The following is a 16,844-nucleotide window of genomic DNA, read 5'->3' on the forward strand; positions in this document are numbered from 1 at the left end:
ACATATAACGTAACACTATGCGCTTAATCTATTACAAAGAAAAACTTCACCTGTACAATTCCAGAAGATAATGCTGACGCATTTGGTCAATAAGCTTGATCCAAGTATATTTAAAGAAAAGAGAAAATTAGGTAGATGCAGTGGTTTACTTAGTGGTGAATAACGTGATACATATACTAAGCAGAAGTTTATTGAAAAAACAATAGTTGAAGATCGACCTTCATTTCAAATTGTCCTCATGATGTCAATTGTAAGAATTTTGCACATAAAGTTTGCATTGCATTACAATTAAGTCCTTCCATTAGTCGACCTTCTGATAAGATAATAACTTAGCACCAGTATGAAGTTCTTCTTTGTTAAAGCTAAAAATCCGAGAACGATATCATAATCAAGGTCAATCTTTGGGGAAGAAATTGCAATCTCTATCGAATTTCAGGGAATAAATCGAGACTCTGAAGATGAAACACAAATTGGGCTCAAGCTTTAGGGACTAAATAGTAGCATTTGAAACTCAAAAGGAAATCCAGGAGTAAATGTGTTATTATCCATGAATCATTTAAGAAAACTACTTTGAGGAAGAAGGAAGAACCAACATTATGAACTTGAAAACTACATTACAAGAATTTTACCTAAGATGGTGAATATAAGTTTTAGCAGGAAATTTAAGAAGAGATAAAGAAAAATCATCTTACATCCATTGAATTTCTAGAGATCGAACCAACATCAGGGACCTGGTCATTCCGTCCATAATCAAAACGCTTTATTCATCTTCTTTTAAGTTTTCCTGTAATGCCCTCTCTTTAAGCGCTTTCTCTGTTTGTGTATTACCTTGTCTCAGTAATCTGATTGGAGATGATAGTCATGAAGCTTTAACTAAATGTTGACCATCTCCATAGTATGTCCATGTTAGCCAAATTTAAAGTATATTATTCTTACATATTTGAGTTTGGTCTTTGATGCTCCCAAGATAGATTTTGAAAGGTGGAGCATTACCAGGAGGCATCAAAAGTTAGCTGTTAAAAAATATGACAAAAGTAACCAAATATCATGTTAGAGAGCAGAATAAAAGGGCACATTAGCATTGTCATGGATTTTTTTTGGGTGGGCTAGGAATGAGTATTGTCATGGATTTTTTTTTTTTTTTGGGTGGGCTAGGAATGAGCATTGTGATGGAAGGACCTCGACAGTTGCTGGTCATCCATGGCTCCACATGATCGACTTGATTGTAAATCTCATCAATAACTTCGTGGTAAGTCTTCAATCTGTAAAGCTCTTTAAAATAATCAGAAGAGAGGATGTTCATGCAAAGCACCTTCTCAAGCAAAGTATCAATAGGTCTCCCAGAGGTTTGTATCTCCATAATGTCAATGCTCCCTACAAACAAAGACATACAACAGTAAGGACCTCAGCAAATTATCAACTTGTCGCAAGCCTATTGGTATAAAGAGGATATGTAGATCAAAAAAGGCCATAAATTTGCAAATTATTCTCATTCAGATTCTAAACTTCATGCGCTGCAAAACTATTGTAATCTCCAAGGGGCTACCTTTGACTTCCTTTCCACATTTTCCTCCATCCTGCTCACTACTCAACCCATCTACATTAGTCTCAACTTTGCTCACAACTTTAGTACTACCTTTCACTCTTCTCTTTCCCGAGGCTACATCACAATCCGAATCACGTTTCGGTAAACCAAAACCTAACATTTGAGATCTTCTTAGTTTCATACAGCAATCGGTGCTGCCAGAAGATGCCAAGTTAACATCTTTTTGAAAGATAAAGCCATAATCCTCCAGATAATAAGCTCAGACCAAAGCAACTTCACCACTGCAGAGGCAATTCATCAAACACTTGGAGTGCAAGAGACAGAGAGTGAGGAAAGGGTGACACTAAAAACAATCACTCTCAGTTGTTTGCTAACTCGATGTTTCTCCGGAGAGGGGTGGGGGAAGAGGGAGAGGGAGAGCTGCCCGCCCGCGCCGCGCCCGCACGTGCTGCCCCCTGCGAGCGACCCGCGCCACGCGCTGCCCGCTGCGAGCGACCCGCGCTCGGCACCCGCTCGCGCCTCGCACGCCCGCGCCTGCACCTGCTGCCCCCTGCGACCGACCTGCTCCGGGCGCCCACTCGCGCCCCGGCTCGCTCCCGTATGCCGCTCCCGCACGCACCCTCCTCCGCTCGCCGGCCCACACCCGTTCGTACTTGCGTGCACCACAAGGCAAGAACGACGGAACAACAGCGATCAAAAACAGGGGATAAAAATCAGGGAAGATTAGAGAAAAAGACGCCAAAAAAAATTTCAAACCGTTTAGTATTTATAATAGCCAGGGAGAGGTAAAGGCGAGGAAGAGTCGCGAGCGCCATGCCTATCGGACGGAAGGAGGCGGACGGGACGTCGGACGGGACAGGCAACAGGGCGAGAGAAGGCGGAGCGTACGGGAGAAGGCGGACGGGATGTCGGACGGGACAGGCAACAGGGCGAGAGAAGGTGGAGAGCCGTCAGACGGGACATGCAACAAAGCGAGAGAAGGCGGAGATCCGTCGGACGGGACAAGCAACAGGGCGAGAGAAGGCGGAGATCCGTCGGATGGGACAGCCAACAGGGTGAGAGAAGGCGGAGATCCGTCAGACGAGACAGGCAACAGGGCGAGAGAAGGCGGAAAGGCACCATCACGAAGGCGGAGAGGACGAAAGGACGGCGAGGGGGGCCAACGCCGCGTCGTACGGAAGAACGCGGCTGCGTTCCCGAGTGAGGAAAGCGATGGCGTCGCGGCTACGAAAGGGGGGGAGGGGAGCGCCGCCGTACGGGAGGGCGGAGAGGGCTCCAACCCTAGCGTCGCGGCTACGAAAGGGGGGGGGAGCGCCGCCGTACCGGAGGGCGGAGAGCGCGAAACGCGGGGAGGGCTCCAACCCTATCGCCCTTTCATAAGCTTATATTGATGTGAGCTAAGAGATAAAATTTATTAAAATATTTATAAAGTACTAAATTTTTAAATAATTTTAAAAAATCATTTAAAAATTCTCTTCCAAGAAGGGCCTAAAGCCCTAGGCTCTTCATTTCCTCTCCCTTGGGACTTGGGGAGCCAACCAAGTCTCAATGTTTGGCTTGAGGAGTTGGGGATGGCTCCCCAACTCCCGAGGAGCCCCCAGGGCCGGGCCGTGCTGGCTCGACAGGGACGGCCCATGCGGGCCGTGCAATGCCGGGCCGCATGCTAAACTATCAGCCCGTTGCATGGCCCAGGCTCGGGTCGTGTTGTGCCAGGTAGACGGGCTTAGTTCTATTGGCCCAGCACGGCCTGTGATACCGAGTCGGGTCAGCCCGGCATTGGGTTCTACAGTACCTGTGTCATGCCAAGGCTCGGCCCGCTGTCGTACCGGGCCAGGCAACTGATGGGCCACCTGGCCTGCTGTTGTGCCATAGGCCGCCCGGCCCATTTTACATCCCTATCTATATAGGTGTAAATCTTACACAACATGTATTCTAAAAAATAGGCGGATGTGATCACTGTATTGCACAATTCGTGCATCCAATGTTGGTTGTCAGATTAAGCCGATTGGTGATGATGATGATGATGATGGCGATGATTGATGGTGGTGGTTAACAATGATCGAGGATGTTGGTGCCGGCGATGAATGATGACGATAAGGATGGATAGTACTTAGTACTGTTTATAGTCAATGATATTGCAATAACATTTCATTAGTGATTGATTGATTGAGTATTTGAGTGTGGTGCAGAAGTGTCTATGATAAATGATTAGGAATGGTGATGTAGCTTATGCGATTTATTACCGCAGGAGTGCTCATTTGTGACGATCAATTGTAGTGATTGACAAATAGTTGGCAATAGCGCCGGAGCTATTTGTAAAAAACCTAGTATATCTGACATCAACCATATCTAGACAAGTAAATACAATTTCTTGGCATAGCCAGATTCAATACTCGAGTACGCTATAGAAGTATGCCACTTCAGGTAATAACATGCAATAAAAGAATACTCTTTTCGGTTATTGGATTGTTAGATATTAAATTCTTAAAAATAGTTGCGATGTAACTGTACGTTGCTTGCTTTGCAGTTTGCACATGTTGTTTGTTGAATGAAACTAGACGACTTTCCGTCGCTAGCAAGCTCACTATTGAATTGCCTACTTGTTTGTACTCAATATAGATGTTACCAAACTGGCTTTCTGGCCATACTGGGATCTGTGAATGGTTATCCACATTGAACCAAATTCTAGGACAGGAACATAACCTTTTCCTCTGTTTCTTTCCCTTTTTACGTTTTGGGTTGAATACAACCTAATCATAATATTCTCACATGATCAAAAAAAAAGGACTCATGAACTCAAACGGTGCGCCATGATTGAGTAATAACTAATAAGAGCCAAAGATCCTGCACGAATCTTCCAGATGTATTTCATTTTCTTAAGCTATCCCCACCGTCAAACTTCAACGGCCCAAGTTTCTTTGTTTGCGACTTCTGAGAGAGACAGGGAAATCTCCTATGCAGAGGCCCAAGTGTGCCATGTGGTCCACAGATCAGCCCTGTCGAGGTATAAGATAAGGAATTCTTTTTATATTTAATCAAAGGCAAGATAATCTAAAATAATACACAGACAGAGTGTACAGTACATGCCCCTCTTTGTTAATTAGCCACACAAATAAACTTGTTCTAGTCAACTAATTTACTAGATTTAGTGACTACTAATCACTGGCCACTAATCACTAATCCCCCTCTAATCAGATATTATCTCTAACAACAAGTACATGTGTTGACTATTAGCATGAGCACTCGCACTCCCACATCGTCCTCGACTCTCCCCTTTCCTCTTGGCTTTTTCGGCTTTTCCCGACCGTGATATTTCTCCGTCCATACTTCGTCAGCTTCCCCGTGAAAGCATTCGTTCCCGCTCCGCTTTCTTATACACCCCCCCTTCTTACCCTCTCCCACACAATGAATATGCTCTCGCTCTTCTTGCACGCCGCTTAATAAAATATAATCTTCGAGCGCCCATACCTCCTCTCTGTTCCGTTGCTGCTTTTTTATCACTCCCCTCGGATCTCTCGCTTTTGGTCACGTGTTCACCTGATTCGCCGTATCTCGTGACACTCCCAGTAAAATTATAAAGGCGAAAAGGGTTTCCAAATGGTGGTTTAGTTCACATTCGCTCCTGAGATCTCCTCCGCTTCTCTCGATCTATTTCGCCGTTACTAGTATGTGGCTTAATCCGTTTTGAGTTTAGATAAATTGGGTGCTTCGTCCTCTGCATTATGAATCGGGAGTCTTCTTCTCTGTCTCCCTCTCTTTTCTGATTAATTTTGTTGATGACGCGTTTTATTTTATTCTTTTCTTTTGGAGCAAGGTTAGATTATGATATTTTTTCTTTTATCCAAAAAAAGAGTTGTGAGAATGCATTGTTACTTTCATTCTTTTTTTTTTTTTTAAAAAAAACTTCTGAGCAACTCGTCATTCTGAGAATTCGACCATTTCTGGATGCTTCTACTAGAAGTATAAGGTAGCATACCGGAGCTTCGCTATTTCTGCGATTTAGTGATTGAGATTTTCAAGGCTTATTAGATCTTCTCACGGTATTTGGAATTTTCCGCGGTTAACCAGGGGAGTTCATTTTTCTTTTCTCGATTTGTTCGAAGCAAGTAGAAGTAAAACTTACTGATTCTGCTGTTGTTGTTGTTACTGGTAGTAGTAGTAGTTTTGTTCAAGGTTTGTGTTAAGTTATAAAAATATATAAACATTGTTCTCTATTTAGAGTACAACGGTTGTTTCACAGTTTGTAATATTTTGAAAATGTTGTATATTTTATATTTGAAATGACAAAGTTTGTTTCTGCGCTATCAAGTCACTTGAGTTGGAAAGTTGTTAAGAACTAGTATATTTTTAATAGTGGATTACTGATGGTTCTCATCAAGTATAGAAATGAGAATACCTCCTAATTCATGGTAATTTAGTATTCCTATCATCTAGAAATCTACAATGGTTCCACTACTTCACTAAAAGTTTTGTAGTTAATGATTTGAATATTGTCAACAGAATATAGAGGATTGTCGGAATATTACAAGTCGTGAACCAAATGGATCAAAAGATAATTTTACGTTTGCTGACGAGATTTGTTTGTTTGCTATAGTCATTGACATCTTGGAGGAGCATAATCCATGGCGGCTGCAGATGAAAGAAATGGTACAACCAAGTACAACAGTTCTAAAGTTCAACCGGTTGCACACCCTTTAGCAGAGGAATCATCAGAAATTGCATCTAATATTGCCTACCATGCGATCTATACTCCTCATTTCTCCCCTCTCAAGTTCGATCCTGAGCAAGCCTTTTATGCCACGGCAGAGAGCGTTCGAGACTACCTTATTCAGGTTAATTTATGGTGAAATTTCAATGAAAATAGTGTATCATATTTACGTTATCACTTTTTCTGTGTGTGTATCGGTTGTCCTTTATAAATATTGCTTTATTAATGCACATTTTGTTTGGTTTGTTGATACACAATATGCCTTATTTCAGAGGTGGAACGAGACGTATCTCCACTTCCATAAAGTTGACCCTAAGCAGACATACTACTTGTCAATGGAATATTTACAAGGGCGGGCTCTTACCAATGCTATTGGAAACCTCGGCATTACAGATGCATATGCTGATGCTTTGAAGAAATTCGGTCACGAACTCGAGGAAATTGTGGAGCAGGTGCCGAATAATTAAATCTTCTTAGTTGTTGATTGTAATATTGCATGCTTTGATCTTGGTTTTTGTTGGAAAGGCCTAAAATTTGTCGTTGAACGTATATTTAGAATTCTCGCTTGCATCCTAATTTGGCTCTGAGATGTAACTTAGTCTTTGTACCAGCTGGCTGTTCCAGGTCCACTTATTCCATTTTAACACTGGCGACCGTTATCGGATTTTTCCTTTTCAGGAGAAAGATGCGGCTTTGGGAAATGGAGGCTTGGGTAGACTTGCATCATGCTTTTTGGATTCAATGGCAACATTAAATTTGCCTGCTTGGGGTTACGGCCTACGCTACAGGTATGGTTTGTTCAAACAGCGCATCTCCAAAGAGGGTCAAGAGGAAGTTGCTGAAGATTGGCTTGAGGTATGGTCTCTAGATACAAGCTCTTTGAGAGATCACTGTCTCTTTTCCCTCTTGCTAAGAAGTGTTTGTTGATGTTTAATTTTACAGAAGTTCAGTCCATGGGAGATTGTCAGGCATGACAAAGTGTATCCTATAAGATTCTTTGGCCATGTTGAGGTCTCTCCCACTGGATGGTAAGTGCAGATCCCTGGCCGCATTGGTGATCTTGTCTTTGAATGTCAATATGTAGTGATATTTTTGGTTTTGGAAGTTATTATACACTTGTTATGTATCAAAAATGGATGTTGAAAGACATGCCAATATGCCATCATGCTGCTAAGTTGACATCTATGTCTCTGCCACTTAAATTGTTGAGAACGAGTAAGAAAAGTTAAGTTTAAAGTATTTAAATGGGCATGCGAGAAATGATGATAATAGCTGATATCTTTATTAGAGTACACTGTACCAATATACCAACTACCAAAAAAAAAAAAAAAAAAAAAAAAGTAGTTTAGAACATCAATTTTCTAGATACTCTATCCTTCTCTCATAACCCAAAAAGAAAAGAATGTGTTGCTGCACAAATGGTTTTGTCCTTTTCCACCAGGCACATATTACAAACCAGAAATGCGTGTTCTCTTCTCATTGCATTTGGCCTTTCCAGACCTGCAAATAACCTCCTTGAAGTGTGCTGATGAGTTTGTTGAGTGCAGGGCAGTTTTAATTTTATATATCCTTTTGGCTTATAAATCAATTAATATTCTAGCCAGCAAACTTCTCTATATATTAATTACTGATGCTTCTCTCTTGATGTTGGAACCTGCAGTCGAAATTGGGCTGGAGGAGAAATAATTCAGGCGCTGGCATATGATGTACCAATTCCTGGTTACAAAACAAAGAATACTATCAGTCTTCGCCTTTGGGAAGCAAAAGCTAGTGCTGAAGATTTCAATTTATTTCAGTTTAATGATGGACAATATGAATCTGCTGGTCAATTGCACTCTAAAGCTCAGCAGGTAAATTACCATAATCTTGTTATTACTATATAATAACATAAATTTGATTTACACGTTGTTACATGAGTGTCCTAGTTCAGATGCACTAAAAAGTTGCTGATAGAGTTTGTTAATTTATGCTGTAGATATGTGCAGTACTGTATCCTGGTGATGCTACAGAAAATGGAAAGATTCTTCGATTAAAGCAGCAGTTTTTCCTCTGCAGCGCATCAATGCAGGTATTTAACATGCCAGTTTTGTATATGCGCATTATATTTATCCATTATTTCTTTGCTACACTTTAATTTGGTCATGGGGTTAAGCTTCTAATTTTCATTTTATGTGAGCCTGGATCTCACAATCTCCACATATAAGTAAAATAAGGTGCACGTCTATTGCACGGGTTCCTTATCCTGCAATTTGGCCAGTGCATAGCGTATTTTCTTACACACAGAAAACTGATAGTTTTACTGACTAATAATGAGATTTAATTAGAGAAAAACATTACAAGCATATATATTACTGCACATGTATATATTACTGGATCAGTATCTTCTTTAAACCTATGATCCCATCAGGCGGCAATAGCTTGTTACTTATCTAAGGTTTTGGGGTTTGAGATAGTTGCAAATTTATTCTTGATGTATTAGCCATGCAAATTGACACTTGGGATAATCTATAACTGTAACTGAAACATGAAACTACATTCAGGACATTATTGCAAGGTTTAAGGAGAGGAGAGATGGTAAAGGTGCATTGCAGTGGACTGAATTCCCCAGCAAGGTTGCTGTTCAACTTAATGACACCCACCCAACTCTTGCAATCCCGGAACTGATGCGATTACTGATGGATGATGAGGGGCTTGGATGGGATGAAGCTTGGGATGTGACAACAAGGTGATTTGTGGTTTCTGTGATTTTTTTTTCTTTTTTTTTCAGTTGAATTTTTTTTTTTTTTTTCACCTATTTGAATTACTTGGCAATAATGGAAAAGGTGAGAATAATAAATTCTACTCCAGGACTATTGCTTATACCAATCATACAGTTCTCCCTGAAGCACTTGAGAAGTGGCCACAAGATATAATGCGGAAACTTCTTCCACGTCATATGGAAATTGTAGAAGAAATTGATAAACGGGTATGATACTTAAATGTTATTCACTTTATTTTAGATGCTTTGTAATAAAAAGTTTCAAGTAATTAATGTTGGATTATCTTCTTACAGTTTAGGGAAATGATATGCTCCAGCCGAAAAGACATGGAGGGAAAGCTCCCTAAAATTAGAATCCTTGATGACTCAAATCCCCAGAAGCCTGTGGTGCGCATGGCAAATTTGTGCGTAGCATCTTCTCATACGGTGAGGCATTTATTTCTTTTGATGATGAATGAAGAGAACTCTTTGCTGTTAGTTTCTCCCCTTTATTTAAGTACTATGTTGCATATCAGTAGCGGTATCATATATTTATCTATAATAGTTAGATCATCCATGGAAGAAGTGAATATCTTTGCTTTCTTTTCTCTGACTACAGAAATCTCATTGTTTGTTAATCAGCACCATCTATTTTCCTGTTGAGTGTTCAAAATTGTACCTTTATCCTGCTCTAATAATAATTAGTTTTCTGACTAGTTCTTCCATTTCAACTTTGTTGTCTTTGTGATAAAACTTGATATGGTTTTAGCATTTTTTTCCCCCCCTGAACTTTTTCCGATGGTTGATGGTGACTTCCTCTCCTACATTTTTTTTTTTTCGTCCTCTTACTTCACATGTATTTTGGCTGCCTTCTTTTCTTTCCAAATTCATACAATTTATTGGAAATATCTAAATTTCTATAGGTTAATGGAGTGGCGCAGTTGCACAGTGATATCTTGAAATCAGAGTTATTTGCAGATTATGTCTCTATATGGCCACAGAAATTTCAGAATAAAACTAATGGCATTACCCCTCGTCGATGGCTCAGTTTCTGCAGCCCTGAGTTGAGCAACATAATCACCAAATGGCTTAAAACTGATGGGTGGGTCACTAATCTCGACCTCCTCACTGGGCTTCGTCAAGTATGTCTATATCTTGCCAACATTATGACTGAAATGCAGAATACCGCTAAAAATATTGCAATTGATGATCTAAGCTTTTGTTCCAACAGTTTGCTGGCAATGAAGAACTTCACTCTGAATGGGCTTTAGCAAAGATGGCTAACAAACGTCGCCTGGCCCAATATGTATTGCAAATGACAGGTGTAACCATTGACCCAAATAGCCTCTTTGATATACAAGTCAAGCGCATTCATGAATACAAGAGACAACTGCTGAACATTTTGGGAGTTGTGTACAGATACAAGAAATTAAAGGTAAACAACTTGTCACTATTCTGAAAGTTAGTTCATGTTCTTCTTTATTTGGTTACACCATGCATACTGTAGTTTTTTTGGGGGGGCGAAAACTATATATGGCGTAAGATCAAATATAATCTATTTGTAAAGTGTGTCATTCTTCGTGCCACAAGTGGCTCGTCAACTAAATTTTTACTGCTGATCCCAGTTAACTGGGTTTCACTTGTATAACTATGCAAGTTATTAATGATGGTTCTGTCATAACCTAGTGAAAAATTTGACGGAAGAAAGGAGATAATACATTTTGCTGGTTCTGTCTTAACTGGGGTTGAGCTAAACATACGGAAGAGTACTCCTTTCTGGTTCTATTTTATGTAGTTCTCGAATAACCACCTAAAATTGATGGAGCCATTTGAATATTGCAGGAAATGAACACAGAGGAGAGGCAGAAAATAGTACCACGCACTGTAATGATCGGTGGAAAAGCATTTGCTACATATACCAATGCTAAAAGAATAGTCAAGTTGGTGAATGATGTTGGTGCTGTTGTCAACAGTGACCCTGAAGTCAACAACTACTTGAAGGTATGGTTACTTTATTTTCTCATTCAATCTTTTGTTGTCATTATATTTATCATGCCAGTAAACCTGAGAATTTCTATTTTCCCCCTCATATTCAGGTTGTCTTCATTCCGAACTATAATGTATCTGTGGCTGAAATGCTCATTCCTGGTAGCGAGCTATCGCAGCACATAAGTACGGCAGGCATGGAGGCAAGTGGGACTAGTAATATGAAATTCTCTCTTAATGGCTGTCTTATAATTGGCACTTTAGATGGAGCAAATGTTGAAATTAGAGAAGAGATTGGAGAGGAGAATTTCTTCCTTTTTGGTGCCAAAGCAGATGAAGTTCCATCGCTGCGTACGGAGAGGGAAAATGGACTGGTATGCTTATTCCTGCAATTTGCTTTTAGCTTCTTTGGCTGATGTGACTTGTAAATTCAATTCCATATAAGATTGAATACCTAGCTGAGATTTTTTATTTTTATTATTATTATTTTTTTTGTAAATATGCTCTCAAAATCATCTATTTACATATATATATTCCTGCAAAATCTGATTCTTTATTTTGTGTGTGTGTGTGTCCTTTACAAGCTTAATATCCTCGTGCTTACAAATTTGTTACTATTAAACAAACTTTTCCTAAAATAAAACCAGCTTCCTGAACGTGTAAGATGTTGCTAGGGATACATATACAGTAAGTCTGATCTTATAATATATGTCAGTAGTTTATTTTGCAGGGGCACTAAAAAAAATGTTTGTAATTGCCACAATCTAGGTTTTATGGACTCCCATACTTGAAAAAACACATTTAAACAGGCTTTCTGATTTTGACTTCTTTTGGTTGCTTACAGTTCAAACCAGATCCACGTTTTGAAGAAGCTAAGCAGTTTATAAGGAGCGGCGCATTTGGCAGTTATGACTACAACCCTCTTTTGGATTCACTGGAAGGAAATTCTGGCTATGGGCGTGGTGATTATTTCCTCGTTGGTCATGACTTCCCAAGCTATATAGAAGCACAGTCGAAGGTGGATGAAGCATACAAGTAAGAAAATTGAAACACAAATATTGTTAGTTATGTGATGATATTCATAAACCCGATGCTGCTTTAATGCTTCAATCTTCTTCTTCCTCTGTTGGTCATGCCGTTTTATACCCTACACTTTGTTACTATGTAAGGGAGGGACGTGCATTTAATCTTTCTTAAGAAACACATTAGGAGACATCGTTAGTAATGCTTGGTCAAAGTAACTTCAACCACACAGTACTATTGCTCGGTCATCATCTAGAGATCATGCCTTTTATCTAACTGCTCTTTGTGTGGACTACGTTGCATCACAGGGACAAAAAGAGATGGTTGAAGATGTCTATCTTAAGCACTGCAGGAAGTGGCAAATTCAGCAGCGACCGAACTATCTCCCAGTATGCCAAAGAGATATGGGATATAGAAGCCTGCCCAGTTCCATAGCTCTCCGAAGTTGACGGCAAGTTATTGTTTTTGCACTCAAATTCATCAGCGACTAGAACAGGCGGTGTAATGCCATGAATAAAAGTCCTGCTTTTGTTAATTGTATGTTGGAGAATAATGAAACAATCTGAAGAACCTCTCTTAATTAGTATTTCCACATAAATTTTGGTTCTGCTACGTTCTCCTTGACGTGCAGGTCAAGCGTTGCTGCTGCTGCTGAACTATGTATTAACAAGTAAGCATAAACTATGTATTTCTTATCAATTTTGTTTCCTGGGTGTGAATCCAGTATAATTCTAGCGTATCATGCCTATAAAATTATAGGATTTAAAACCCTAGCTAGTCAGGGACATTAGATTCCCAGCTGTCGCCTTGTACACCTGCTGAAGAGTATCATTTGATTCTAACAGTACGGTTTAAACGTGGAAGAGGCTCCTGCTTGGTGAGATTACTATGTTAAGAGTGTAAAACATTTTATAAATTGAAAATTCCAGCATCCACGCTTTTACTTTCAAAACACATAATTGGAACAACGCAATTATATTCCCAGAATTTGTTATGAGGTCCGTACAAAATTTACCAACATGAAAACGTGGTCCGCCGTCGTACTTTATTATCACGTCTGCTTCGACGAAGGTTCGGGGATAAAGACGTGGGCCATTAATCGGGATGAGCGGATCCATTGGGTCGGGATGAGCGGATCCATTGGGCCGTACAGGCCCAAAAGTAGTAGTACGCCTTCTCTACGGCCCAAAGCTTCCAGAAGTTATAAGTTATAACACCGGCGAGTGGGACCCCCAATGGGGGTTCGACACATCAGCAGCATCTCACTGCATTATTCACAACCAACCATCGTTTTTCCCAGTGCCAACGCACAGAAATTTCCATGCTCTTCTCCAGTTCTCGTTCCAATGAGATTTAGATATATAGTGTAGTGAGGGAAAGGGCGAGTAGAATAGGCCATTAATGGCGAGGGATAGAGCTCCCTGTATTCTCGCTCTGTATCGGTGCCGATCCTGTTCATCAACGTCGTTCGGGGAAGATCACACCCTCTTCAATCTCGCCCTCAGGTATGGTATTATGTCGATTGATTCCTCCCTCTCCTGAAGAATTTCTAGGGTTAGTTTTGAAATGGGACGAAATGGTTGCGTTCTACTGGTACATTTGTGAACCCGAATTTTACTGCTCTTTTTCCTTCTCAGTTTGTTCTCACAAAGTAGAAATTGAAATTGTTCTTATTATTATTGTTTGTTTTTCGTTTGATAGAATCGTTCTTCTAGAACGGCGAAGTAGATCGAATTTCAGGAGCTACTTTGTAAGGCAAATTGCGTCTCACACTCCTATGAGTCGGAGTAGTGTATTAGGGTGAAGATAAGTTTTCTCAGATCGAGGGGTATTTTCCTTGCTGCTTTTACTTCATTTCAGATTCTAGCTTAGATCGTATCTTCTGATGTTTGTGTTATTAATTTTATGCTTTAGTACAAAGAAGATCATGAGCATCTCCTCCGAATCAAACATCCATTAGCAATATATATATCCGCAGCATGCTTATAATTTATTGTTTTTGTATCCTTTGTTATGGTTGTCACTTTCTCTTGAACCTGAGATGTACAATAAGACGCCTTCTGTATGATAACTAAGTTCTCTTACATGAACTCGCAGGCAAAGAAGTTGAGAAATAAGGTGATTTTCCTGCAGTTAGACACTTCCTCTTTTAACAGATGACTAAATGGGTGTTGTAATTGTGTGATTGATATTGAGGGGTTAGCAGGTTTGCTTCCAATGCCTTCTTTCAATGAGCAACCGGAATCAGGAGATTCAAGCCATAGCCTCATAAGTGGAGGACTTTCCGGTAAATGATCAGTTGTTGCTCATTTGACTCTTGCTTTCTTCGTACTTTTTACTTATTCAAACTATAGCTGCTTCAGATTTATAAACATGACTAGCTTGAAGCTGTACGATGATACAAGAGAATAAGAAAAAGAGAAACTTTTTCACTCTGTTGTGTCAATACATCTGTGAACATCTACTTCCTGCCATTTTTGGTCTTGTAGAGCTTAACACACAGTGGGATTTGTTAATAATGTTATAACTTTCTTCAAGAGAAGAAAACGGGGACAAAAAAGAGGTGTATTTTTCTGCATCCGCATGTGATGAGAATAGTAAAAATGTTGGGCTTACTCCTTAATGCATCATAAAAGGCATTGTATTGTTTTTCTGCATTTCCTTATTTTGATCCAGCTTTCATTCTCATTCCTAGCTCACGATGATAGTGTGAATAACAAATGGTTCAACAGCAGCAGCATCTTTAGTTAGGCGGACAAAGCCTAGTTACTCTGCAATGGAGTTGGATCAATCGGCGGTTTCTTAGCCACTCTTTGTTGTCCTTATTATTCTGTTATTTGCAGCCATTTCCAGCATTATTTCCTTTTACTAAGCCGAGATTAGCTGATCTCCTTCCATAAGATCTTGCAAGTGAGTTGGTCATAATAGAGCATTCTACAATCTTGATAATAGACTATATTATTGAGAAATCAAACGTGTAAACCTGGAAAAGGTTGACTTAATAATCATGAACAAACTATTAAAATGTGGTCTTGCTTGTATTGACTATTCTTACTTCGAGCTTAATTAACAGACTATAAGTACTGTTCCAGCAAAGAATATCCAAAACAAACTCCATAATAAAAGAGTTCCCCTTCAGGATAAAATAACTTCGAGGCTAAATTATTGCTCTCGATATTTTACATTGCTGATTTCAGAACTTACAGCTAGGTCTATTTTATGGGTTTTATCCAGATATGGGAGGCCATTATGTGATGGAATCTGGTGTCTACATGTCATCATATGCTGCAACCATCTTCATCACAGCACTATTGACCATTGGGGTTTTACTTCTAGCCGTGCTCGTCGCCCTAACAGTTATGTTAGAGTCCTGCCAAAGAACAAACAGTGGAGCTTACAAGCAATCTGTGACAAACGATCAGTATGATTATTGCAAAATCATTGCTTTCCATGCCGAGCTTAACAACTCAGAAGAGGATGAAACTCCCACATTCTGCAAGGAGATTGCTCTCAATTATTTTAGTCAAGTTCAGTTCACGCAAGATTTGAATCTAACAGTACATCTGGCAGAGAGCTATTTCAGCGTGCTGAAACCAAATGAAGATGGCTTAGATGCGATCTTGATGGATATCGATGATTTGATTCTAGAAGAAGTTGCCACCAACAACAGTTCTACACAACAATGGTAGACTATCCAACACATCTTAGTTCGATACTAGCATCCTTTATAAATTATCTTTATTGCATTCTTATAGTCTACTTCCTCTACTTGTACTTACCAATGTCAGGAATAAGCAGGTTGACGAGTTGAAACATTCAGCTCAGTTGATTGTTTTCAGATTTCTCATGAAACTGCAAGCTAGTGGATGGTCTTTACACTTCTTTACAAGAAAGCCCTCATGGAACTCAGATACCATTATAGAAACCCTCAAGTTTGCAGGTTATGAAAAATGGTCTTCATTGGTCATGAGGTATTTACTGTTTCTGATAATTTTATCTGCACATGATTGGGAAAGTTACAATATAATCCATGTAAAAAGTTAGCATATTGGTTTTTCTTTGATAAATTTGGACAACACTCGGCAAATGAATCTGCACTCTATCAAGCAGAAGTCTGTTATTTAGATCAGTTAAAAAGAAATTGGATAATGGGGAAAGGTTAATGAGTTGGGACTCATTTATCTAGATGCTATGTAAACCAAATCATTGATTTGGCAACAAATGTGACAAGCAAATCAAATGCAAGTGCAACTAGACACAACATTTAGTTACGCGTATAAAGCAAGTTTGCTTAGCAGAATGGATTATTTCCTTTTGATAATATGCTGTTTGTCACCAGAACGTAAGACTCTTAATATATCTCAGATGTAGTTTGTTTCATATTACTAAATGTAGAGAAATATGTGTAACAACTACCCGCTACCATACCAATAGGGAATTCCGACATCATTGAACAATTAATCCATTTTGTATCATCACATGCAGGTCTGATGAAGAGCTTCAACTAGAGAATTGGGAATACATCTCCGGAAGAAGAATGCAATTGCAAGATCAAGGATATAGAATTGCGAGTGTGATTAGCTGCCGGATGGATGCATTTCAAGGCCCATATTTAGGAAAGCGTAATTTTAAGCTCGCTCGTCCTATGTTTCACATACTTTAGCATATTTTTGAAGAATATGTTCATTCGACATGTGATGCCGGTATCTTTTATGTTCCTAGTGGATCTATTTGCTTTACGAAATGGCTTGTATAGAACTCTCATCCTTGTACCAAAGTTTCAGGACCTCATTGTGCTTAGTACAGTGAATAGATGTTTTATTTATTCCCTACACAATAAGGCA

General features: G+C 39.6%; 3 protein-coding genes across 16 annotated transcripts; 2 read left to right on the forward strand and 1 right to left on the reverse strand.

Moving 5' to 3' along the window:
* Window positions 201–2,941, reverse strand: LOC109727883. Of its 6 annotated transcripts, none has more exons than XR_002220871.1 (4): window positions 1,922–2,938; window positions 1,547–1,827; window positions 1,180–1,374; window positions 201–1,013 (listed from the first exon to the last, which is right to left on the reverse strand). XR_002220871.1 is itself a non-coding variant. In XM_020258082.1 (3 exons), the coding sequence occupies exons 1-3, from the start codon at window positions 1,725–1,727 to the stop codon at window positions 775–777; spliced, it is 282 nt and encodes a 93-aa protein (XP_020113671.1). In that variant the 5' UTR covers window positions 1,728–2,941; the 3' UTR covers window positions 201–774. The 6 variants fall into 6 exon arrangements, 4 of the variants coding, with proteins under 4 accessions (XP_020113671.1, XP_020113672.1, XP_020113669.1 ...); XR_002220870.1 differs by having other exon boundaries at window positions 201–842; window positions 937–1,013; window positions 1,547–2,938; XM_020258082.1 differs by having other exon boundaries at window positions 201–813; window positions 1,313–1,374; window positions 1,547–2,941.
* LOC109727886 (alpha-glucan phosphorylase, H isozyme) lies at window positions 4,834–12,699 on the forward strand. Its single transcript, XM_020258084.1, has 16 exons — window positions 4,834–5,211; window positions 6,141–6,378; window positions 6,527–6,706; window positions 6,933–7,109; window positions 7,197–7,282; window positions 7,915–8,104; window positions 8,230–8,322; window positions 8,795–8,979; window positions 9,102–9,219; window positions 9,307–9,438; window positions 9,915–10,133; window positions 10,223–10,426; window positions 10,834–10,992; window positions 11,088–11,351; window positions 11,822–12,012; window positions 12,309–12,699. Exons 2-16 carry the CDS (start codon window positions 6,169–6,171, stop codon window positions 12,433–12,435), a joined length of 2,535 nt encoding a protein of 844 aa, XP_020113673.1. The 5' UTR covers window positions 4,834–5,211; window positions 6,141–6,168; the 3' UTR covers window positions 12,436–12,699.
* LOC109727887 (uncharacterized protein At2g39920) lies at window positions 12,872–16,834 on the forward strand. Of its 9 annotated transcripts, none has more exons than XM_020258088.1 (7): window positions 12,872–13,505; window positions 13,702–13,828; window positions 13,915–14,118; window positions 14,204–14,287; window positions 15,235–15,685; window positions 15,789–15,971; window positions 16,486–16,834. In XM_020258088.1, the coding sequence occupies exons 4-7, from the start codon at window positions 14,218–14,220 to the stop codon at window positions 16,661–16,663; spliced, it is 882 nt and encodes a 293-aa protein (XP_020113677.1). In that variant the 5' UTR covers window positions 12,872–13,505; window positions 13,702–13,828; window positions 13,915–14,118; window positions 14,204–14,217; the 3' UTR covers window positions 16,664–16,834. The 9 variants fall into 9 exon arrangements, with proteins under 9 accessions (XP_020113677.1, XP_020113674.1, XP_020113678.1 ...); XM_020258085.1 differs by having other exon boundaries at window positions 14,207–14,287; XM_020258089.1 differs by having other exon boundaries at window positions 14,098–14,118.

The sequence above is a fragment of the Ananas comosus genome, linkage group 23, assembly GCF_001540865.1.
Source record: "Ananas comosus cultivar F153 linkage group 23, ASM154086v1, whole genome shotgun sequence".
NCBI classification, from domain to species: Eukaryota; Viridiplantae; Streptophyta; class Magnoliopsida; order Poales; family Bromeliaceae; genus Ananas; species Ananas comosus.